The following is a 23,666-nucleotide window of genomic DNA, read 5'->3' as shown; positions in this document are numbered from 1 at the left end:
GCTGATGGTGGAATTCCAGACACTGGCTGGGCGGGGTCTCCGCGGGCGCTTTCGCACGGACAATTCTCTGGTTCTTGGACAGAGCGGGCGGGCGACGCACTTGCGCTTGGGGAAGAATCTGTCGGACCCGCTGGAGTTCTAATCCCTGCCTCGACCCGCTCAACTTTTTCATTTGTCAGAGAGTGACAGACGCGGAAACTCGCCTTCTCCGAATTGTTCCATCTGTCATAAGTATACATCAGGTGCCTACTGTGTGCGCTAAGAACCAGAAGGGGCCCCTGGCCTCTCTGGGCTCTCAGTCTAACAGAAAAGGCTACTCGGGACGGTCAGGGGTCTGGGTGCAGATAAAATACAGAACGCCCAGTTAAATGTGAATTTCGGATACACAGTAAATAAGGTTTTGGTGTAACTATGCCCCATGTAATACTTGGGACATCCTAAAAGTGTATTCGTTTGTCTGAAATTCATTCATACAGTGGGAGGGCTGTACTTTTATTTGCTAAACTTGGAAGCCCTATGGGGTCCTCTCTGAGGAGGTTACATCCTGAGGGGAGCAGCGGTTAACTGGACGGAGAGGGCGTGAGGAGTGCACATGCTAAGGCCCTGAGGCAGGACGTGCTTTATTTATTAATTTGTATTCTAGCTGTGAAGTTATTGCTACCTGGAATCTCCCCCAACCAGGCCCGCCCCCTCCCACGTCCTGCCCTAGTCAAATCACGCCCAACGCAAGATTCCAAGCCGCGCCTTTGTAGATGGAGAAAACTAAGGCTGGAAGGCGGAGAATCCAGTCCCAGGACGGGCGGGGACGAGACCCAGAATTGAACGCGGGCGGGGACACATCCTTGGTGACTGCATCTTCGATGCGGGCGGAGACGAGCAGCAGAAAGCGAAGTGGGCGGGCGAGAACGGAATCTAGAAAACAACACGGGCGGAGTCGAGAACCCAAGAGCGACGTGCGCGGGGACGAGAAGGAGAATCGAGGTTCCGCGCGGGCGGAGACGAGAAGCAGCGCTCCGGCACGCGGGGACGGCGGCCGGCGCGGGCGGGCGCGGCCTTTGTCTCCACCTCCAGCTGGCTCCGCGGCTGCACCGGCCGGATGAGCCCGCGGCCCCCAGGCGCTCGGGCCGCCCGTAGCCCCTGACCTGGCCTGCGCTCGCCATGGCCGAAGCCACCTCCAGCGCCGGGGGCACGTCCCTGGAGGGCGAGCGTGGCAAGAGGCCCCCGCCTGAGGGCGAGCCTGCAGCCCCGGCGTCTGGAGTTCTGGGTATGTGTGCGGCGGCTGGATCTGACAGGGTTGCAGGTGCCTGTGGTGCGCGCGGCGGCTGGACGCGGAGTGGGATTGGGCTCAGCCGTCCCGGGCCCGGAGTCCAGTTGAGGGGCCGGCTTCTCCCGGCACTGCGGCTGCGGCGGGGCCAGCGAGGCTGGGACGGTACAGGGGGCGGGGGTCCCAGCGCAGAGACTTGGACACGCCCCTCGGAGAGCCCCGGCTCGGGGCTGAGCTCAGTCACCCCTTTGGGTTACCGGATCGCAGCCCGGCAGGGATGCGCGTGAGAGAGCCTCTCCGCAGAGGATACGGAATCATACGGTCCCGGGTTCGAATCCCAGCTCGCCTGTGTGACCTTGGGTGCGGGACTTAAACGCCCTGGTTCTCAGTTTCCTCACCTGTGAAATGGGGGTAAGAACCGCGCCCAGCTATGAGGACGCGCTGACATGATGTGGTGAAGCGCTGGCTCGGGGCTGCTAGTGAGCGCCCCATCGATTGTGGGTTTGGAGGCGGAGCTGGGGCCTCAAGAATGAGTAAGATTTGTAAGGGAGGACCTGGGGGAAGGGCATTCCTGGAGGAGGGCCTGGCTGGTGCAAGGACGTGGAGGGAAGGAAACAAGCTGAGGCCAAACCTTGCAGGTCCCTAGATACCAGACTCAGTGCAGAGGAAACGTGGCGAGTGTGCGTGCGAGCAGGGGTTAGGACTGGAGGGACTACACTAGAGGCTGGGGTCTTGGTCTGGGAGCAGCCTGACCTGGGCCCTGCCCTGCCTGCCCCCTAGATAAGCTTTTTGGGAAGCGGCTCCTGCAGGCTGGTCGCTACCTGGTATCTCACAAGGCGTGGATGAAGACAGTGCCTACGGAGAACTGCGACGTGCTGATGACCTTTCCAGGTACCTGTGCCCGCCGCCTGCCCAGTGCCCAGATGGGCTCCCTTGAGCTGGGCTCCCCTGAGTAGGAGTCTGTAAGAGGCCTCGGACCTCTTGTGGCAAGGGCCATCAGTCCCTGTGCCCCTTGGCAGACACGACTGATGACCACACGCTGCTATGGCTGCTGAACCACATCCGCGTGGGCATCCCTGAGCTCATCGTGCAAGTCCGCCACCACCGCCACACGCGTGCCTATGCCTTCTTCGTCACCGCCACGTATGAGAGGCGAGTCTCTGTCCCTGGACTCTCGCTGACCCTGCTACCCAGCTCCCCGCCTTTCCAAGCGTCAACTGTGAGGTGTAGCGCCCTGCATTTGTCCCAGGTGGCCGCCGAGGACACCATCCCTAGCTCCAGGATGGTGAGCCAGGGTCTCCCCATGACCCACCTCCGTGTCTTCCTGGCAGCCTACTTCGAGGAGCCGACGAGCTGGGTTTGCGCAAAGCGGTGAAGGCCGAGTTTGGCGGGGGCACCCGAGGCTTCTCTTGCGAGGAGGACTTCATCTACGAGAATGTGGAGAGTGAGCTGCGCTTCTTCACCTCCCAGGTGCGGCCAGTTCTGGCTCCCAGTCCGCACCCCTAGCGCTTGGGCTGCTGTTCCCTGGGCTCAAGTCCTGCCCTGTCCCCAAGCCCTGCTCTGTCCCCCGCAGGAACGCCAGAGCATCATCCGCTTTTGGCTGCAGAACCTACGCGCGAAGCAGGGTGAGGCACTGCACAATGTGCGCTTCCTGGAGGACCAGCCAATCAGTAAGCAGGCGGGACCAATCTCCAATCACACGTGGGGAGTTGGGTGGGGCTCTTAGAATACAGCCTATCAGTGCGAGAGGGTGGAGCCTAGAGACAACCGACGAAAAAAGCTAGTGAAGAATTGGGTGGGGCCTGGAGACATCAATCAATGTGGTGAGGGGGGTGTGGCCTTAGCCTAGGGGTGAGGCTTACTCCCCGGAAGCCCTTCCGAGAGAAACCATTGTCTGGGTCTGGGATTAGGTAGGGGCAGGACCATGGACAGCACTCCATGCCCTGTGTGGCGAGGCCCTGGGCCTCAGTTTCTTCTCCAAGAGACCAGCTGCTTCAAGTTCACCTTTTGATGCCAGCTTTGCACCATCCCTCAGAGCTTCAGAGCAGTGAGCTGAGGCCAAATGGCTTTATTTAAAAATGAGGTTCCTGGGGTGCCTGGGAGGCTTAGTGGGTTAAGCCTCTGCCTTCTGCTCAGGTCATGATCTCAGGGTCCTGGGATCCAGCCCCGCATCCGGCTCTCTGCTCAGCAGAGGCCTGCTTCCCCCTCTCTCTCTCTGCCTGCCTCTCTGCCTACTTGTGATCTCTCTCTGTCAAATAAATAAATAAAATCTTAAAAAAAAAAAAAGGTTCCACACTGGGACCCCACCCTCCCAGGTGGATTCCTGCACCCCCTCCTGCCTGCCTCTGCACCTCCGAAGTTCTGAAGAAGAACCAGATATCCTGCCCAATTAGAATTCCTCCCTGGGAAGAGCCTCTGAAGATTGAAAAGCAGGGAAAAACTGTGACTTGGGTTTCGGCTGGAGCGGGGGGCTGAGTGTGGGGAACTGGCCAGGCCAGGCCCAGGCAGAAGGGTGGGGCTCAACTGCTCTTGTCCCCCAACAGTCCCTGAGCTGGCGGCCCGTGGGATCATCCAGCAGGTGTTCCCGGTCCATGAGCAGCGTATCCTGAACCGCCTCATGAAGTCATGGGTGCAAGCTGTGTGTGAAAACCAGCCTCTAGGTGCGGCCCCAGGTCGGGGGTGTGTGGGAGTCTCAGGAAGTGGGCAGGGCTGACCGGGACCCTGCCCTGTGCTCCTGGCAGATGAGATCTGTGACTACTTTGGAGTGAAGATTGCCATGTACTTTGCCTGGCTGGGCTTCTACACATCAGCGATGGTATACCCAGCCGTCTTTGGCTCCGTCCTGTACACATTTACGGAGGCTGACCAGGTGCTGGGGGTGGGCTGGGCTGGGGCCGGAGTGCCTAAGACACCCTCCTCCCTGGGCCAACCCGGCCAACAGCTCAGCCTTCCACCATCCCCAGACAAGCCGGGATGTATCGTGTGTGGTTTTTGCCCTCTTCAACGTGGTCTGGTCAACCCTGTTCTTGGAGGAATGGAAACGGAGGGGGGCAGAGCTGGCCTACAAGTGGGGGACGCTGGACTCACCTGGGGAAGCTGTGGAGGAACCACGACCTCAGTTCAGGGTCAGTTGGGGTGTGTGAGTCCAAGGACTCCAAGAATGAGAGGGGGAGGCAGGGGGTGGGGGGCATTGCAGGGGCAAAGACAAGGTGTAAAATAGGACTGCAGCATCAGAGAGGGTATGCCGGGTGGGGGGCTCTGCATGCCCCAGAGAAGAGGTGTGGGAAACTGCATTTGAGGGACTGGGGAAGGTGGACCGTGGGGGGCACCCCAAAAGCAGAGGCATGGTGGAGGAAAACAGAACTCAGGGGCCTTGGGAAGGCTGTGTGGGGACAGGGGCAGCCCCTCTGTCCTCACACTGTGCCCCACCCCCACCCTCTGCCAGGGTGTCCGGCGCATTAGCCCCGTGACAAGGGCTGAGGAGTTCTACTACCCGCCCTGGAAGCGGCTGCTCTTCCAGCTGCTCGTGAGCCTCCCCTTGTGCCTCACCTGCCTGGCCTGCGTGTTCCTGCTCATGCTCGGCTGCTTCCAGCTGCAGGTGACCTCCAGTCCCCTTGGCCCTGATCTGGCCGCCGCTGGCCCAGGACCACTCCGGGCTGCGCCCAGATGCTAGGGTGACCGGTGAAACCCTGTCCCTACAGGAGCTGGTGCTGAGCGTGAAAGGGCTGCCCCGTCTTGCCCGCTTCCTGCCCAAGGTTGTGCTGGCCCTGCTGGTCAGCGCCAGTGCTGAAGGCTATAAGAAGCTTGCCATCTGGCTCAACGACATGGGTACGCCCTGCAAGGGGAGGGCCTGCCACTCTGGGGAGGAAGGTCCCTACTGCCCTTCAGGGCCCCCGCTGCCTTCAGGGGGCCTGGGCTGCCTCCTCACTCACCCCCTCGGCCCCCAGAGAATTACCGGCTGGAGAGCGCCTATGAGAAGCACCTCATTATCAAAGTCGTCCTGGTGAGTGGCAGCCAGCAGGCAGGCAGCGAGGGCTCTGCGTGGGGTATAGGAGGGGCTCCTGGGTTTGGGGGTGGCAGAGGGACTGCCCTCCTGCTTCCTTCCCACAGTTCCAATTTGTCAACTCCTACCTGAGCCTCTTCTACATCGGCTTCTACCTCAAGGACATGGAGCGCTTGAAAGAGGTGAGACCCCAGCCCAAGGCAGTGCCCCCCACCACAGTGGCGGCCAAGGGGGGCCGAACTTGTCCACCCAAGGGGTCCACGGGCTCTCCAGCCCCTCCCCCCCCTCCTCCATCCTTCTCTCTCTGTCCGTTCGTCCATGTGTCCTCTCTCTGCCTGTCGTCCCCCATCTGTCTGTCCACCTGTCCGTCGGTCCCTCCACAGCTCCTGCTCGTCCTGTCCCTGTCCCAGAGCCTCGAGCGGCAGCTTCGGGCGGTGCTGGTCCCGCTCGCGGCCCTGCGGTTCCGCCTGCTCCTCCTCTCCCTCCGGGGCCTCCTGCTCGTGGCCCGGGCCAAAGTATGGGCAGATGGCGAGCCCATGGGGCCTCGCCAGGGCGGGCAGTGTGGCTGTGCTTGGGGCCTTGCGCTGCCTGAGCCAAGGGTGCATGTTCCAAGGGGCGGGCTCTGCTGATGGGGTGCGGATGGCAGGGGTCCCTCGAGGCCCTGGGCCCCAGCTGAGCTCCTGGGCAGTGCTCCAAGCAGGGGGACCCTGATCCCCAGCAGGGTGGAAACGTGCATTGCAACCCCAGGAGCTTGGCTTGGAGCACTGCGGCCTGCCAGGCTCCAGTTGGTGGGAGAGGCTGCAGAGGTTGCTGCTGGGGCCACCATGTCCAGGGACCCCATTAAATGGGGTGGAGGCAGCAGTTGGGTTCGGGGCATGTGTCTGGCAACTTGCTCCTGGAGGGCGGCTCCCTAGTCCCCGCAGCCTGCCCCCGGTACCCCGGGCCCTGCCTGCACCCCACGTGGCCTCTCTCCTCCCCCTTCCTGCCCCCAGATGCTGGCCACTCTGCTGATCACCCGCCAGTTCCTCCAGAACGTGCGCGAGGTCCTGCAGCCGCACCTGTACCGGCGGCTGGGCCGCGGCGAGCTTGGCCTGCAGGCAGCCTGGGAGCTGGCCCGTGCCCTGCTCGGCCTGCTGAGCCTCCAGCGCCCCGCACCCCGTCGCCTTGAACCCCAGGCTGAAGAGGGGAGTGGCGGTGGCGGCGGCGGGGGCCGTAGGTGTCTCAGTGGGGGCTGCGGGGCCCCCGAGGAGGAGGAGGAGGCACCAGTGGAGCGGAGGCCCGCAGGGGAAGGGGGGGAGGTGGGGGATGGGTCTCGGGGAGGCAAAGAGGACCAGGACGAGGAGGAGGAGGAAGAGGAGGAGGAGGAAGATGACGAGGAGGAGGGCGAGGAGAGCAGCCTCCTGGACTGCGGGCTCCGGCTGAAGAAGGTCAGCTTTGCTGAACGAGGGGCCGGGCGGCGGCGGCCTGGCCCCGAGGCCATCCTGGAGGAGGGGAGCCCCACCATGGTGGAGAAGGGGCTGGAGCCGGGAGTATTCACGCTGGCCGAAGAAGACGATGAGGCTGAAGGGGCTCCCAGCAGTCCTGAGCGGGAGCCCCCGGCCGTCCTGCTCCGCCGGGCTGGGGGCGAGGGCCGTGACCAGGGGCCAGATGGGGGCCCAGACCCAGAGACTGGCTCGGGTGACTCAGGCAGGAGGCAGCGGCGGCAGAATCGGTCGTCTTGGATTGACCCACCTGAGGAGGAGCACTCACCCCAGCTCACCCAGGCCGAGCTTGAGAGCTGTATGAAGAAGTACGAGGTGAGGAGGGTGCATGGGAGGCCCAAGGCCAGGCCTGTGGCGGGGCAGGGCACGTGGTCTGAGGGGTGACCTAGGGGGCGTGATAAAATGGGCCCTCGATGTGGTTGGGAACTTGCCGGATGGGGAGCTCTGGGTCCCTTCAGGAGAATTGGAGGGCGGGAGGCAGGCTTGAGAGAAGAAGGTAGTGGGAGGTAGGGGGCATCTGGGTCTGAGGGAGGGGGACCAAGGCCACACCCAGGCGCCCGCCTGCAGGACACCTTCCAGGACTACCAGGAGATGTTCGTGCAGTTCGGCTACGTTGTCCTCTTCTCATCGGCCTTCCCCCTGGCTGCTCTGTGCGCCCTGGTCAACAACCTCATCGAGATCCGGAGCGACGCCCTCAAGCTGTGCACGGGGCTGCAGCGGCCCTTCGGGCAGCGGGTGGAGAGCATCGGCCAGTGGCAGGTGTGCGGAGTGCCAGAGCCCAGGCCCCGAGGGAGTCCAGGGGTGGGGGGGGCGCTGGGGAGAAGCGGGAGGCCCAGGCAGGGTGGCAGGACCCCACCTGAGCCCCGCCCCCTGCCCCGCCCCACTCCTCTGTGCCCCTGCAGAAGGTGATGGAGGCCATGGGCGTCCTGGCCATCGTGGTCAACTGCTACCTGATTGGCCAGTGTGGGCAGCTGCAGCGCCTCTTCCCCTGGCTCAGCCCGGAGGCGGCCATTGTGTCCGTGGTGGTGCTCGAGGTGGGGCTGGTGGCTGGGTGGAGGAGCTGGGGGGGCAGCAGGGCGTCCCCGAGCCTGCAGCCTCTCCCTTTGTCGCCTCAGCACTTTGCCCTGCTCCTCAAGTATCTCATCCACGTGGCCATCCCCGACATCCCAGGCTGGGTGGCCGAGGAGATGGCCAAGCTTGAGTACCAGCGCCGGGAGGCCTTCAAGGTACACGGGTGTGGGACGGGGCTGGGTTGCTGCCGGCTTACAGCGGGGCTTCTCAGCCTTGCCGGGCTGGCCTTGCCAGGCTGGCCACCAGCCGCCAGCCACTGAGCTGAAGGGGAAAAGGGGTGGAGCCCCAGGGAATAATGAGCGTGCTGCCGGGGCCGCTCCGTCCCCGGGATCCCTGGTGGCATCCAGCACCGGGCTGGCACTTGTGAACCCTTAGTCATCGCCAGCTCGCCGTCAGTGCCCTGTTTGGGGCCAGGGACAAGGCTGATGCTTCCTAGAAGCCCAGGTTCTGCCACATTCCCCAGAAAGCTGCAGAGTGGGCCAAGGAGCTCACCAGCGCCAGGCGGCGCTCTCCGTGGTCATGGAAACGTTCTGTGTCTGCGCTGTGGCTCCTTGCTCCGGGCGGGCGTTGGCCACTTGAGGTGGGGCTGGTACAACCGAGAGACGGAAGTCTTATTTTATTTCATTTTAATTACTTAAATTGGCATTGACAAAGCCACGTGTGGCTCCTGGACTGGCCAGGGCGGACTCTGGTATGCGTCAGTCATGACTCAATCTGTCACTGGTTCTCCAGAAAGTGGAGAACTGTTGAGGCCCACGATGTGTTTACATTCTCCCAGTTCTTAAAACTGTGCCCTCACACACGGCTGGGGACAGAGTTGGTGGCCGGTAATGTCCCCATTCTCTTCTCGGTTCTCAGAAACCACTGACATGGATCCAGGAATGCAGTTGGTGCCTAATAAGTGGTTAGATGTCTCCATAATTTCTCGGAGAGCCCCCGGGTGGGCCCAGGGGTGCAGCTGGTGCCCAATATGTGTTTGGACCTCTCCCCACTCCTGCAGAGAGCACCCGCGGGGGCCTGGAACCTCAGCTGGCTCCGGCTCACACACCCTCTCTGCCCAATCCCCATAATGGCTCTACTCTGCCCGCAGAGACACGAACGCCAGGCCCAGCACCGCTACCAGCAGCAGCAGCGGCGGAGGAGGGAGGAGGAGGAGCGCCAGCGCCATGCAGAGCACCACGCCCGGCGAGAGCGCGATGCTGGCGGCCGGGAGGAGGCCCGGCCCGAAGGCTCTGGGCTGGACCCCGCTGCCCCTGAGAAGGCCTCCACCAAGGCCAAGGGCAGCGGGGCGGGTGGCCACGGGCAAGAGCGGCCCAAGCGCCCGGGGTCCTTGTTGGCACCCAACAACGTCATGAAGCTGAAGCAGATCATCCCGCTGCAGGGCAAGTTCCTGTCGTCTGGGGCGACATCCTCACTGGCCAGTGCAGGGGCCGGCCCTGCCGCCCGGCCACCCCCTGCCCAGTCACCCACGGGGAGTGACACCCGCCTGCCAGCCTTCCTCAGCTTCAAGTTCCTCAAGTCGCCTGAGACCCGGCGGGACCCAGAACGCAGCCACTCACCGCCCAAGGCCTTCCACGCTGGCAAGCTCTTCCCTTTCGGCGGGGCCCGGGCTGACACCGGTTCCAACGGGGCAGGTGGGCAGGCCCGGCTGGACGGGACCCCCGGCGGCAGCGGTGGCGGCGGCGGAGGCCGAGCCCAGCGGAGTGGGCTGGCAGACGAGGCTGCGGCTGAGGAGCCGGACGCCCCCCGGCCTGAAGAGGAAGGCTCAGGTCACAAGCTTTAACTCGGGGGTGGGGACTCTGGGCCGGGCTTTTCGGGAAGGGATGGGGTGGCCAGGCCTGGGGAGAGGGGCTGAAGGGGACAGAGGAGGCCCGGTCTCTGGTACCGGTTGGGAGCCTGGGTATGTGGTACGTGGAGCCTCTCAAGTCAAAGCTTGCTCAGTGTCTCCAGGTCCCTGACAGCCAAAGCCCCCTAGCCCCATGCCCCTCCCAGGGCACCCTGCCCACCGAGCTCTGGGGCCAGGAGAGGAGATGAAAGGGGCTTCTTCACCACCTGGCCCAGCCTCCTCTCCTGCCCCTATGAGACCCCCATACCCAGCTCACTCTGGGGGGGGGGGGGACTGGACCCCCCCCCAGGCCTCTATGCAAGTTCTCACCCTGCAGCCCAGCTGTTCAAGGAGGCCTTTCTTGGAGGTGGGGGCTGGAGCTGCCCCTTTGGGGAGCTTGGGGTGCTCGGCCACAGGCTGCACCCATATCCGTGCTGAGCAGAGGTGCCAGCCTCATGCCCCCCATCCCCACCTTGCGGGGCCCCACCCCAGCCCCACCCAGCCCCAGGCTCCAGCAGCTCATCCCCCAGGGAGCCCAAGAGGTGGCAGCTGCAGTACCAGGGACGCAGGTCAGAAATCAGAGGGACTTCCTCAGACTGTCCTCTCCCCATGATGGGGAGGGGCCCAGTGCCCAGAGGCAGGGGATGCACCCGAAGACGCCCACCCCTTGTCACTGATCAGAAGCAATAAGGCCCTCGATGTGCCTGGAAGCCCGGGAGGGAGCGCGGGCAGGGTCTGAGCGGGGTCCGGCGGCGGGGGCGGCACCCCCCCGGAACGGCCCCTCTCGCCTCCGCAGGGACAGCGCTGGCCCCCGTGGGCGCCCCTGCCCTCCGCACCCGCCGCAGCCGGAGCCCCGCGCCACCGCCAACGCCGCTGCCTCGGCCCCCGACGCCGCCCGCAGGCTGCTGGCAGTGGGACGGGCCATGGGGCTGCGGGGGCGAGGGCGCCGCCCCCCGTCAGGCCCCCGCCCCCGTCGCAGCCGAATGTCCGCCCTGCGCCCTCGCCGGGCCCCCGCCCGCCCCGCAGCCCCTGCCGGGGGACGTCAGCTTCTACAGCCTCCCGCCCCCGCCGCCCACCTCTGAGCCCTCCGAGCCCCCCGCGCCCTCGCCCAGCCCCAGCCCCAGTCCCCAGGCCGTGTGCTGGCCCAGCGGCTGGCATTAGCTCCACCCGCCCGCCCTGCCTTCCTGTTCTCATATGCAATATCAGTCCGTGGACCGGGGCGGCGGCCGCCACCCAGAAAACGCGCTTCGGCCCGACGGCCCCCAGTATTGGCTGCTCTCCTGGGGCAGGGCTGGGGGCCGGGCCCCCCCATCTGCCGTTTTCCTTTCGACCCGGATGGGGAAAACGAAAGGAAACCCCAAAAAACCAACAGAAAACACACAGAATAGGCGATTATTTATTTGTTTTTAATTTATTTTGTCATATTTTTGTAAAACGGCAGAAATGCAATAAAAAGTATATTTCAACAGTGCCCGAGGACAGAGCAGTGGAAGGGGGATCAAGGGGGCCCAGTGACTTGTAGTTGGTGCTGGCTTTGGGGGACCTAGCAGCCCTAGGGTGGGGGCCCCTCCCATCCTCTGACCCTTAGGGGCCTCCTCCTAAGAACTGGGTCTTGAGGCCACAGATGGAAAACTCCAGAACGCACCAACTCTGAGTCGGCCCAGATTTGGGGGCCAACTACAGGCCTGGGGCCCCTGGGAGGAGCCACAGAGCCTCAGGCCCTGGCGTCAGCCTCCTAGACAAAGGAAGAAATCTCCCAAGTGTTGAAAAGATGCAGCAGTTTGGGTGCGGGGGCCTGGGTCCTGAATTGGCCTTGGCCCTGCAGGGTGATTGAGGTGACCGTCTTCAATCGGCCTTTCTGGCACAACTGTCCCCCCCCCCCCCCACCCTGCCCAGGCTGCCATCTGAAGAGTCACACGCGGTGGAAAAAACTTGGGGTATGAAAATCAGAAGGCACCTGGCACTGGAGTCTGGATGTTGAGGGGATGGCACTTTCAGGGGTGACACTGGGGAGTGGCTGGGATGCCCCACCGTGGGACCGCTTCAGACCCGAGTTGCTGGGATTCCGCTGGGACTCCTTGTTGTGTGGTCAGGAGTGGGACGCAACCCCCCCCCCACCCCAAGCACCCACAGCCAAAGGTTCAGAGGCTGATAGGCCCAGCCCCGTGGCTGCAGGAGCCCAGGGGAGCCAGTGCAAGGAAGGGGCACTTCGGAGGGCTATGAAAGAGAAACCAGGGTTCACTGGAGGCAGGAGAGCAGCCTGTGCAAAGGCACAGAGGTGTGGGAAGGCTGAGTTTGGTGTCTGAAGGAGCAGAGGAATAAGGGGGCAGGCCTAAAGGCAGGAGAGGTGGGCAGAGGCTGGCTCTCAGGAGACCTCAGTGGGCCCTGGCCATGGGACCCCTGCCTGAGCCATGGATGTCCCTGACAGATAAACTCAGTCCCTCAAGGGGAGACCAGGGCCAGAGAGACGAGGGCAGGGGTGCCACCTGCTCCCTGCTCCCACTATCCTGCGGCCTTTGAAGCTGACTGTACTGACTAATCATCAGCAACATCACATGCCTGCCGAGGGGCAGACCAGCCTCTGGGACTGAGGATTCCAAGGCATCTGAGAGCCTCTGGGGACTCGGCCCACCACAGCACCATGAGATCAGCTTGTATTTCGTGAGCATCTGCCTTGTGACCACAGGGACTCAAGACAGATGTAAATGCCACCCACAACTGGGAAGAAAAGCCCCTTGGCCCCACAGCACAGTTAAGTGGTGAATGACAAAACTTTCCACCCTGGGCGGTGCTGGGTGGCCCAGGCCAGTGCAGTCTTGCTCAGGCAGGGAGCTCCACAGTGATAATCTGGGGTTGGCACCCTTTAAGGCCTGGTGTTCCTTCCAGCTCTATGGCCCAACTTCCCTAGATCCCCCAAAGCCACAGCACTCGGCTCCCAAACCATGGCCCCCACTTGGGGCTGGCACGGGGGTGGGGAGCAGTGTTCCCCCTGACCCCAGGCCCAGTTTCTGAAGGCGCAAACCTTCTGCCTGGAGCCTGAATGCCCCCTACGTCTCCAAACTCGGGCCCAAACCCAGCCTAACTGACAGCCCACAAGTGGCTGTGTAACTCGCTGACCAACAGCCCCTGGGCTGGGTGTTCCTTGCAGCTCCACGTGCCTGTCTCTGAACCAGGGGCACTTGAGGCCGGGCCACCTGGGCTGTCTCCACGGGGGCTGGGGGGCATGCCACCCTGACCCAAGGCATCCAGGGCGTGGGGTTGACCACAGCTATGTCCTTGGCGACATGGACCATCTCTCAGGGGTGTCCTGGTCCTCCGGGACACTTTGACAGGTGAGGCATGGGGGTGGGTCCGGGCAGGTCTTGGCTCTGAGGGAGGTGGCCACAGCAAGCCCAGGAGAGAATCCAGTGGGTCGCAGGGCCCTGGCACGTGGGGGGCCCTTCTTGGCTCCTCTTGGTGATGACAAGACGACTCTCAGTAGCTCCGTCCTCTGGGGCTGAGGCACACGGAGCAAAGACTCGAGGTCGAGTAGGAAAGATCCTTTTATTGGGGTGACACGGAGCGCGCACTAGTCCATGATAAAATGACTTAAGAGAAAGATCCGGAAATGCCGACTTCTCCCCCTGGCACACATTTCAGAGCAAAGCCTGGGCATGGAATAAGTCCCAGCCGAGTCTTCAAGGCCCGGACTGGACAGTAGGAGCGGGGAGAAGGGCTCCCACCCATGCTGCCAGGCTACAGCAGGGCCCCGGCTCTGGTTTTTCCGGAGGAAAATTGGGGTGGAGGGGGTTGGGGGCAGAAAGGGGAATCTGGCGGGGGGTGGGGTTGTGAATAACAATGTTTTTTAAAAAGCATCTACCAACATCGCACTACTGGGTCTGACGTCCCCTTTTCCCATCGCTCGGTACATTTTACAGCATAAATAAAAACTCGAGGAAAATAAATACATCGGCTCCTGTGAGGCTGGAAGTGGTGTGGATGGTAGGGTGTCGGTGGGCGGTGGGGGCAGGGTCGGGGCGCTTACACAAGGCGGGCGGGCGAGGAGCAGACAAGACAGGAGGCGCCTGTGGGGGAGTGAGAGTCTTAAGTGTCCTCGTGCATGTCCGGGCTGTCGGTCCGTGCGACCTTGCGGGGGGGCGCCGAGCTCTCACCCTCAAGGTCCACTTGCTCCTGGTCTCTCTTCTTGGCGGCGTTCTGTGAGGAAGGAGAAGGAGAGGGGGTGTCAGTCTTCACTTGGGTGAGCCCCTGAAATCCTGTTGCTGGGCCTGGAGTGGGGCAGTCAACCCGGGGCCCCCCTGCTAGCCACACCTCCTGGGCTCAGCCACAGTCTTTGGGGCCACCGGTCTGGGACTGCCAGGCATTTCCTGGGCACCATGAGGAGTCCCCACTGCTGGCAACAACCCACACACCATCCAAAATGCCTGGAGAAGAAAGCTGCCCTGCTGGGGCTGGGGGCGGGTGGTAAAAAGCACTCAGGAGCCACCCAGGGGGAACGTGCATTGCCAAAGAGCCTGTGTTGGAAACTGCCCCCCTCCCCCCACCGGTGGGAAGCAAGGTCTGTGGGGGTGGGGCAGGAGGACAAGGAAGGCTCAGCCGTCACTTCATCATGAAGGCCCCCTCCAGCCTGGCCCAAAGCAGGTCACCATCTGACGTTCAATGTTAGGCAAAAAACCCCCAAACTGACTATGATGCGGAACATACGCACATCTCCATTCAAGAAAAAGAAAAAATGGGGGCCCCTGGGTGGCTCAGTCGGTTAAGCATCTGCCTTCAGCTCAGGTCATGATCTCAGGGTCCTGGGATCGAGCCCAGCACCCAACTCTCTGCTCAGCAGGGAGCCTGCTTCTCCTTCTTCCTCTGCCCCTGCCCCGCTCATGCTGTCTCTCACATTCCCTCTCTCTCACATAAATACGTAAAATCTTTAAAAAAGAAAAAATAAACACAATGAAAAAATGTCCTATGTCAGAAAGGCAGCCTCAGAGAGGGGATGGGGGTACGGCTTCTCACTGCCTCTACCCCCATCTGTATCCCCTAAAACTGTCACCATGTGGACGTTCCAGCACTGAACAAAGACTCTAGGTAACAATGCGCAGGTCCACCCGCCACCAAGGCCGCATGGCAGGCTGTGGGCAGCCAAGCGTCAGTGCTCTCCAGGCCCCAGTGCCGCCGGACAAGCCCTGGTCTGTCCCTGAGCCCCAGAACCCCACAGCCTCTGCTCAGCCACGCACTCCTCTGAAACACTCTTCCCTCCCCTGGGGCCTGGCCAAGTCCAATGCTGCCATCAAACACCTGGTCTTCCAGTCACCTGTGTCCTTCCCCCACTCGGCGCCCCCCTGCTGGTCACCACAGTCCCCACAAGTTCTAGCACCTGACCCCACATGCTTACCTTTTTGTCCCATTGCTGATGTAAATAGCGCAAAAGGATGTTTGTCTTTTCTGTCACAATGACTGAGGAGAAAAGGCAGAGGAAGTTGCAGGCAGAGGCCTCAGGTGACCCAGCCCCCACCCCGGCCTGCACTGCCCCTCTCAGGACAGGTTCTCATCCCTCCCTGGTCTCCTGCCCAACTCTGCCCCACGTGCCCTGGCTGCGGCTCCAAGTCTGCACCCCAGCACAGAGGATTTGGGAAGCCTAGTGTTTCTGCTCCCAAGTACACAGCTACTACCAGGGGCCCAAGCCAGCTGCTCCACCTGGGCCCCTGCTTTCTTGGGAGAGAACAAAGCTTCAGCCCCAGTGGGTGAATGAGCCCCAGCACACGGTCCAGGCAGACCAGGAACACAGATATCTACAGCTGTGCCCCAGTGACCACTGAACCCGCCATGCAGGGTCCACGTAGCTTCTCCGTCACCATTCAAATAAAAAGCCAAAGCTACATAATGCTGGGGTCCTCCTGCTCGGCAGGCTCTGCACCTTTCTTGGCAGACCCCCCCCCCCCCCCGGATGCACCAACCTCCCTGAGCTGCATACCCAAGGCTGGAAAGGATCCCCTCCCACAGTACAGTCGTCTCGGGGTCTGTGACACAGTGCTGGCAGGGGACACCCAAACTTAATGGGAGACAAAGGGGAGAGGGCTGGTGAGCAGCAGCTGAGGGCTACTGCGGACCCCCTGGGGCTGGATGTGGATGCCAGCATGTGGGCTTCCCACTACCCCATGGCTCACCACCTGCACTGCCCTGCGGCCCTTCCCCTCAGCAGCCAGGTTGAGACAGACTGACAGAGGCCACTTACTCTGTTCAGATGGGTACTCCCGCGTGGGCAGGTAGACTGAGGGACGTCGGTTCTGCAAGAGAGTTGGGAAGACATGGGTGAGGAGAGCCAGTAGGCTAACGGGGGCCCCCCTCACCCCTCACCTGGGCACACACCCTGCAAGGAAGGCAGAACAGCATGCGAAGACCAGCCTCTGTTCCTGGTGAGACCCCAATGGGGCGTACACATCACCCCCTTCCCCCTGGCAGCTCCCCGACCACGTCCAGTACCCGGGGCACACACTCACCGAAGCTTTGCACACAGAGTCCGCGTGAAATCGACTAAAATTGCTTTTGTTGTAGACAGGCAGTCCTTTCAAAAAATCTGCCTAGAAGACAGGGAAGATGGTAAGTGAGACCTGGCAGTAGGCTGGGTCGGCCCTGGAGTTCCTGGGAGACTGGGCCTCCCTGTGACGTCCAGTTTCCATCTTTGTGTTCTTCTGTTTAAGTTTTCCAGAATGTACCTGTAAGCTGGCTACCTGATGTGCACACTGGGATGACCAGGAAAGAGTCACTAGCCCTGGGAGAAGTGAGTGTTCTCAAATGAGGCTCAGTGAGGACAGGCCATTTGGTTAGAGTCAGGAGCAAGCAGCAGGGCGGGAAGTCAGACCCGGGCCCAGACCCGCCCTCTATGCTTGCTGAGTATTAAACTCCTGGCCTCGCTTCCATTTATCCGCCCTGAGAGAGACCTGGCATGGGGAAGACTCATCTACCCCAAAAAACCCTGTGAGCCAGAGTGACAAGAAACAGGGGTGAGGGAGCAGGGGCCTGGGTGAAGGGGAGAGGGTGGTCAGGACACAGGCTGCAACTCTATAGAAACCAGAGGCCAGGGGCAACTGCGCTCCCAAGTTCGAAGAAAACTCAGAAATCCCAAGTCTTCACACGCCATTGCGAGGTGTTTCAAGTTGGCTGGAATTTTTAGAAAATGCTGTGTGGACCAAAGCAAACAGGTCTGTGAACAGAGGTCCGCTCAGGGGCTGCTCCTGGGGCTCCCTGACGCAGAGGCTGCTCTGCGAAGGAAGAACTTTGCCTGGTGCGGAGCCGGGCCTCTCACGGGGAGGGCCCGATTTTCAGGCCCATGCGGCTGCGGGGAGCCAGCAACAGACCCCTCACAGCCCTAACTCGTCGGAAGTCCTTTTTCCCCTGACAGTCTGGTATGAGCTGGGCAAGAAAGGGAGAGGTTTCTGGAGGGGAAAGGCTCCGACTATGGGGCATCTGAGGTGACTCTCAGCCATAAGATGGGGGCAAGAGAGGCCAATGAGAGCCATGTCCACCTTAGGAAACTGAGGCAGGAGAGCCAGAGAAATGCTCAGGGAGGGATGAGGGCTGCGAACTTGGGGTAAGGAGTGACTCCTCACCAGAAGAAGAGGGCAATGCTGTCATCAGGTCTGCAGTGGGGCAGCTGGGCAGGGGTTCCCCACATGGCCCGCCAGGGGCTGGAGTCACCTCATACTAAAGATGAGGAAGTTGAGGCAGAAGGGTCACATGGTACTTGTCTGAGATCACCCAGCCCCAACAAGAAAACAAGGAAGCAGACTGAACCCAAGTTCACCCAACCTCAGAGGCCAAGCTCTTTATGCTACATGCCATGCCAGTGCCTAAGCTTCCCTGCCTGAAAACCAAGGGCTCAGAGCCCCTGCAGGCTAGAGTAACCCTGCTTTGGGAGACCCATACCTGAGCCCAAGCTAAGCAACCTCAGGGAAGCAGCCCTTCAGGTGCTGCCCTACCACTCTCTAGGACAAGTGGGAACAGGTGTCCTCAACACTGCAGGGCCCAGCCCTTCCTCTACCAGGCCCTAGCAAGACCTTGGCCGTATGGACCAGCAAGGGAACCTGGAATGTCCCACTTCCACCCAGGAAGTGGGACATCTAGGTGTTCTATATCTGCCCTGGAGCCAGCTCAAAGCCCCTCCAACGTGCCTCCTCCAACCCAGGACCCCTACCCCAACTGCACCTGACTATGCGGCCAACTTCACCCACCCAGCTGGCTTTCCTCAGACTCCTACTATGTCATGGGCCCAGCACCAGGGCCCTGGGGTAAGCCACAGTGGAGCTGCTCTTGGCCCCAGGAAGCACCCCGTACACAAAGACACAGGTGTGCATCCAAGAGCTGTGCAGGGAATGCAGAGTGACTCTGAAGACAGGGTGAGACCCAGGACAGCCCTGGGGAAAGACGTGGCTGATTGGGAGGATCAGGAAAAGCTGCCCAGAGGTGGTGATGCAGGCACAGAGACGTGAAGGGTGAGGAGGGGCTCCTGTCCCTCCAAAGGCCCGGCTCGACTTGGCTCATGCTACCCTCCTGCCACAAACCCCGTCCATCCCAGCTGGTGCTGGGCCATCCTCCCAGAATGCCTGTCCTCCTGTGGGAAAAAGCCACCAACCTCTCCATGTAGCTCAAAACCACCCTCGGCCCCTTTCCTCTCTCCACACCTTGGAGACCTCTGCCGGAGCCAAGCTCACACCCCAGCGAGGTCATCTATTTACACGTCCACCTCCCTTGCTGGACTGGCTCCTCCCGGGGTGCAGAGGGCAGGGCAGGGCTGGGTCAATCCTGGACCCCTGGCAGGGCTCACATGGATCCAGGCAGCAGAGCGGTGAAACGTGCGGATGACCCACACCTGCTCTCAATCCTGGCTGGGCCCCTCACTGGCTGTGTGACCTGGGGGGAAGAGACCTCCTAGCCTCGAAGAAGCTTCTCACAGAGCTCCCTGGAAGGCAAGCTATTAGCATCAATGCATTTGTGCTGATAAATGAATGAAGATGGTATGACCAGTACTTCCTGTCAGCTAAGCAGGAAAACAAGGCCTGAGTCACAGGGGAGAAATCCTCCCTCCAGCCAAACAAATCCTAGCCACAGCTGGGCCCAGAAGCTGTCCACTGCCTCAGCAAACAGTCACTGAACAAGTGTATGCCATCCCTGCAGAGACAGCCCACAAGTGATCCATCCAATGGCAGATGAAAAGATAGGGTGTGCCAAGAGAGGAGACACAAAGGCCCTCCTGAAGTCAGGAAGGGCTCTTCTGAGGAGATGATGTTCACAGGAAGAACATTCCAGGCAGAAGGAGCAGCAGGTGCAAAGGCCCTGGGTGGAAGGGACTTAAGAGTGTGAGGGCATGAAAACAAGGCCAGTATGGCTGAAGCTTGCAGAGGGAGGAGTGAAGAAGGTAGAGATGAGGTCACAGAGGTGGACGGGGGCCATGGGGGCTGATGGAGAAGGTGGGGTTCCACTGGGTTACAAAAAGCCCCTAGAGTATCTCATATGCTAGAAAGTGGTCTAATGAAATTTACACTTTAAATTACAAGCTCCCTCTGGTGAATTACAGACTGCCAGCAGGGCAGGAGGGAGGTAAGGAGACCAGGGAGGTGGCTGGGGCAGGCATTCAGGCAGGAGCGAGCAGTGCCTGGACCAAGGTGGGCGAATGCAGATGAATTCACCACGTGTTCTAGAGGCAAAGCCATCAGAACTTCTCATGGACAAGACATGGAAGATGAGAATGCAGCGATGAACCAAAGACAACACCCAGGCTTAGGGACCCACATGCTAAGAACCCACTTTCTCATCTCCTTCTTCTTTTGCCTATCCCCCACCACATCTCATGAGCTATGGGCTGTGGTGGGCTGGGACCCTGGGTCCGGCGACAATGGGGTTTTGACATGCCCTGACAAAAGCTTCCATCAGTTCTGGTTCTTCCATCCTGACCATCAGTTCTGGTCAGGCCAAATAGTGGGGGATGGGGGGGGTGCTGGAGCACAATTCTGATGCCAAGTCACCATCCCACTTTACAGGGTCCGGGAGAGAACCCCAAAGAACCATTATAGTCAAATCCCAGGATGAGCAAATGGCCCAACCAGTTGGCATTATTCCCACTTAAAGCTGAGAAACCAGCTGGGAAAAGATGCCACCAGCCCCAAGTCACCCAGTTCATCTGTTGAGCGTTCACTGTCCTAAGCCCTTCATGACATCAGCTCTCTGAATTGCCACTACCCTATCAGGTCTGGATTGTTGGCACCTTCATTTAACATGGAAGGGGGCCGGGGACAGAAGAGATAAAGTTGCTATGTTCTAGGGCCGGTCGGGGCCAAAATGCTGGGGGTGGGATCAGGGCTCTGGGGGACCGGGGTAGTCTGTGATGTCGCACTTCCTTTGGCGACAAAGCCCCACATGTCACGATGTCAAGCCCCCTCCCCCGCCCCAACGCCCAAGACGCGCTCCCAAACCGTCCTGAACTGGAGAGACCCAGGCCGGACAAACCGAGAACAAGGCCTGAAATGGGGGGTCTCGGGGGACCCCACCCCCGCCCCCGCCCATTTCCGGGGGAGCAGCGACCCGGAAATGAATGAGTTGTCAGGGCCTGGACGCCTAGATAGGGTCAGGGGTCGGAGAAAAAGAGCCGGGGCGGGGTCAGCAGGAAGCTCACAGCAGGGTCCCGAGGTTGAAGGTTATAGGGCAGAGCGAGAGGCGGGGCGGGGCCTGAGGGGGCCGGGCAGGGAGATGAGGGGCTTCAGGGATTACTAGAGGTGGGTGGGCCCGCGGCGCCATTTTGTCGAACGGAGGGGGAGTACGGGCCCGGCAGCCTCTCTCACCATCTTCTGTCTCCTCCGTCGCTGCCTCAGCTACCGCCTCAGCCGCCGCCGTCGCCACCACAGCCGCCTTCTTAGCCGCCGCCGCACAGTAACTTCCAACCACGGCACAGCCCACACTGATGGCGCCGCCGCCCCCTGCTCATTGGCCTGCCCTCTAGCCCCGCCCCTAGAGTAGGGGCCTCTGTGCGCTCCCATTGGCCGGACCTGGCGAAGTCACGCGTCCATTGGCCAACACACCTCCTCCTTTCGTGGTCAAGTTCGGTTGATGAAGCAAAACCCCGCCCGGGAATTGGAAGCAAAGGCAGCAAAATCCGGAAGTGGGCGGAGGCCGTGGCCTCGACGCCTCTTGGGATTTGTAGTCCACAACTCCGGGAGGTTCCGCGGGTCTCTTTTTTTTTTTTCTACTGCTTACTTCACTTTTTAATATGGTGTCTCATGGAGTTTCCACAGCAGCCCCGGAGAGGGACCTGCCGTAACACCCCCAGCATCCTCTCCAGGGTCCTAACCTTAGGTTTCAGCATATCTAAACGGCTCTGCACTTGCTGCTTCCTATCTTTAGATTCTCTTGTTCATATGCCCCCGTCGCTCTCCAGTCCCCTAAGAATCCAGTCCCATCCCTTTGGCCCGGAATTTTGATACCCTCCTGCCTCTCTTATCCACCTTTTATCCTGACCTCTGAGTCTAATCCTTTCTCCCTTTGGGCCCTGCTCCATCTTTCAGTTAGACTTTTCTGACCACATTCTTCCCAAGTCCAAGCCAGGCGAAACTTCTCCGGGCTCCCACAGCGCTTAGATCCTCCTCTCAGTCCTGACTCTGCTGTCTCCAGACTGCCTGGGTACAAATCAAGTGCCCTTACCCTGCCCACCAGACAAGGACTTGGCACCCAGTACACAGAAATACTCAGTAGTACTAAGGGAAGCTACTGAGTACTATTATTCCAACAATGCAGCAAAGGAGAAATAAGTACCTCATTTCATAGGAGTCAAATGAGCCTCAAAGGGCTAAGGCCTTGCTCAAGGTCACACAGCCCATTCCCACAAACCCATCCTAGGGGTTGAGGATTCAAGCCCTAACTCCCCAGAAACCTTTCCAGACCTGTGAAAAATGATGACATATATAAGACAAATATAAATTTGGACATTTATTAGACAATACTATGGAACTGTTAACCACTTTTTAGGTGTGAAAAGTTCTGTGATTAGGTTTTAAAGAGCCCTTTTCTTGGAGAGATGCATTCTGAAATAAGAAATAACCCAGTGCCCTAGATTTGCTCCCAAATAACACAGGAGGGGTCAGGTGAGTTGTGGGTAATTGGTGGTTAAAGCTGTGTACTGAGTACACAGGGTTCACTGTGGACTATTGTATGTTCGAAATTCTTCCTAGTTCAATAGCGTAGAAAGGGACTGGGCGAGGTCTGACTTCCTACTCCCACTCAGTCCAACCGCAGACTTCCCCCCCCTCTCCGGGGGCCGACTCCACAATTTGAGGAGGGTTTATGTCTGAGTTGTCCCGGCTCCCCATAAAAACAATAGCAGGAGAGGTCCCAGGTCAGAGAAACGCTCTAGTGGGGGTCCTGCCGGCAATTTAGCGCTCCTCAATGGCTCAGCGACTTGCGGCCTTTGTGCATGCGGCGAAGGATGACCTGGACGCCGGCCGGTGTGCTCAGGCGCCGGATCCAGCCATGTTTGTGTTTGCGTTTGATGTTGCTCGGCTGATACTCATTTCCACGCGCCTTTCCTCTGTTCTGCTGTGTGGCGAGAAGTCCCCAGGCATCGGGGAGCCCCAGCCAGGCGCGGGGCTGCAGCCACCTGCGGGAGGGAAAGAGATGGTGAGGAAGGTCAGAGGGGGCGCTCTGTGACTTCGGCGTGACGCTCAACCACTCTGAGCCTCGGCTCCCCTATCCGGGCCGGGCCGCAGCCTGGTTGCAAGAAGCGCTCCATCAAAGCGCAAGCCGTTGGCAAGTCGTGTTGTCACCAAAGAGCTGACACCAGCCCCCGACACCGCCCTTATTTCCAGATTTGGGTAAGGGTCCCCGTGAGGACTCACCTGACGCGACCCAACTGGCGACCTACGGATCCGACCAAGAAAGCCATGTCCAGCGGCCGGTCGCGACGTCCCCACGCCGGCTATTCCAAAGCGAATAAGCTCTGCAGCCGCGGTACGAAAACTTCTGGGAAATGTAGTTTCTCCTACCGCGGAGGCCGCGTGGCCTCGGGGTTGTCCTGGAGTAGTATTTATGCGCTTGCGTCTCCTCCGCGAGAGCGTCCTTACGGGCAAGGGAGTGTAGTTCCTCATAGGGACCAGCAGGTGGCAGGCGAACGGCGCCTCTTTGGCATGCGCCTGCGTACAAGACGTTGTGTCCCCCGGTCCGCTGGGAGCTGTGGTTCCTTCTCTTGTCAACCGGCAGAGGGTGCCCGGTGGTTGCCGTGGCGCAGCTGGTGGCAGCCTCAGGAAACGGCTGGTCCATCATCCTTCCCCCAGCAGGAGGCGGGCAGATGGCACACAGCTGGCTGGCAGCTTTTCTCTGGGCCCAGCCAAGTCTCTCTTCTTTGGCGGGGAGCCCAGGAGACCTAAGTTGGAGTTGCCTGGATGTCCTTGGGGTGGTCCCTGCTCCTCTCGGGGATTCAGTTTCTCAATCTGAAACTCATGTGTTTTAAGCTTGTCCGTGGTGGTACCTCCATTCTGATCCAAGAAAAAATTTTCTATACTTAGATATGACCCTCTTCCCTTCTCTCACGGTCTCTATGGTGCTCGTTGCCCCAGGGAAAATATTCAGCTCCTCTGGCAAGCAAATGAAGCCCTCCAAACACACACACACACACACCCTCTAAATTTCAGCCACACCCACCTATGCCTGATGTTCTATTCATCTCCAACCCCCCCCCCCATTAACTCTGAACATCTTCGGATATTTTCCTCTTCCCCAGCCCCATCCCTCCCTTTGGCCCAACCACGTCCCCATATGATTCTCCCCAGACTCTCCCCAAAGCCCAACGGTTCCTCAAGGGCCAGGCTGCTGGCTGAGTCCCTGTGGGCACCCCAGAATCTCCCAGCTTGGAGGCGGGGCGGGGGGGGGGGTCCAGGGTCAGGGAAGGGAACTGTTTACTGCATGAATCGACTGTAGTCTCCCAGGAGCACCCTGAGTGGGCAAGAGTGGGAGGAAGGACCTAATCCAGCTCTGGCAGCAAATTCCAGG

At 60.6% G+C, this 23,666-nt stretch overlaps 3 protein-coding genes across 3 annotated transcripts; 1 reads left to right on the top strand and 2 right to left on the bottom strand.

Moving 5' to 3' along the window:
• The first annotated feature begins 906 nt into the window (after positions 1 to 906).
• Positions 907 to 11,115, top strand: ANO8 (anoctamin 8). Its single transcript, XM_059389362.1, has 18 exons — positions 907 to 1,264; positions 2,045 to 2,155; positions 2,284 to 2,416; positions 2,596 to 2,734; positions 2,838 to 2,934; positions 3,808 to 3,924; positions 4,006 to 4,133; positions 4,228 to 4,389; positions 4,710 to 4,862; positions 4,966 to 5,092; positions 5,212 to 5,267; positions 5,375 to 5,449; positions 6,260 to 7,063; positions 7,316 to 7,507; positions 7,651 to 7,782; positions 7,864 to 7,974; positions 8,910 to 9,588; positions 10,441 to 11,115. The coding sequence occupies exons 1-18, from the start codon at positions 1,159 to 1,161 to the stop codon at positions 10,803 to 10,805; spliced, it is 3,687 nt and encodes a 1,228-aa protein (XP_059245345.1). The 5' UTR covers positions 907 to 1,158; the 3' UTR covers positions 10,806 to 11,115.
• Positions 11,116 to 13,168: 2,053 nt separating this feature from the next.
• On the bottom strand, positions 13,169 to 20,599 carry DDA1 (DET1 and DDB1 associated 1). The gene is made up of 5 exons (XM_059389363.1): positions 20,471 to 20,599; positions 16,136 to 16,216; positions 15,871 to 15,922; positions 15,031 to 15,092; positions 13,169 to 13,838 (listed from the first exon to the last, which is right to left on the bottom strand). Exons 1-5 carry the CDS (start codon positions 20,471 to 20,473, stop codon positions 13,728 to 13,730), a joined length of 309 nt encoding a protein of 102 aa, XP_059245346.1. The 5' UTR covers positions 20,474 to 20,599; the 3' UTR covers positions 13,169 to 13,727.
• Positions 20,600 to 21,598: 999 nt separating this feature from the next.
• MRPL34 (mitochondrial ribosomal protein L34) lies at positions 21,599 to 22,804 on the bottom strand. Its single transcript, XM_059387783.1, has 2 exons — positions 22,517 to 22,804; positions 21,599 to 22,278 (listed from the first exon to the last, which is right to left on the bottom strand). Exons 1-2 carry the CDS (start codon positions 22,561 to 22,563, stop codon positions 22,065 to 22,067), a joined length of 261 nt encoding a protein of 86 aa, XP_059243766.1. The 5' UTR covers positions 22,564 to 22,804; the 3' UTR covers positions 21,599 to 22,064.
• Between the last annotated feature and the right edge of the window lie 862 nt (positions 22,805 to 23,666).

Source organism: Mustela nigripes, chromosome 2, assembly GCF_022355385.1.
Source record: "Mustela nigripes isolate SB6536 chromosome 2, MUSNIG.SB6536, whole genome shotgun sequence".
In the NCBI taxonomy this organism is placed as follows: domain Eukaryota; kingdom Metazoa; phylum Chordata; class Mammalia; order Carnivora; family Mustelidae; genus Mustela; species Mustela nigripes.
This window is presented reverse-complemented; position numbering and strand designations above follow the sequence as displayed.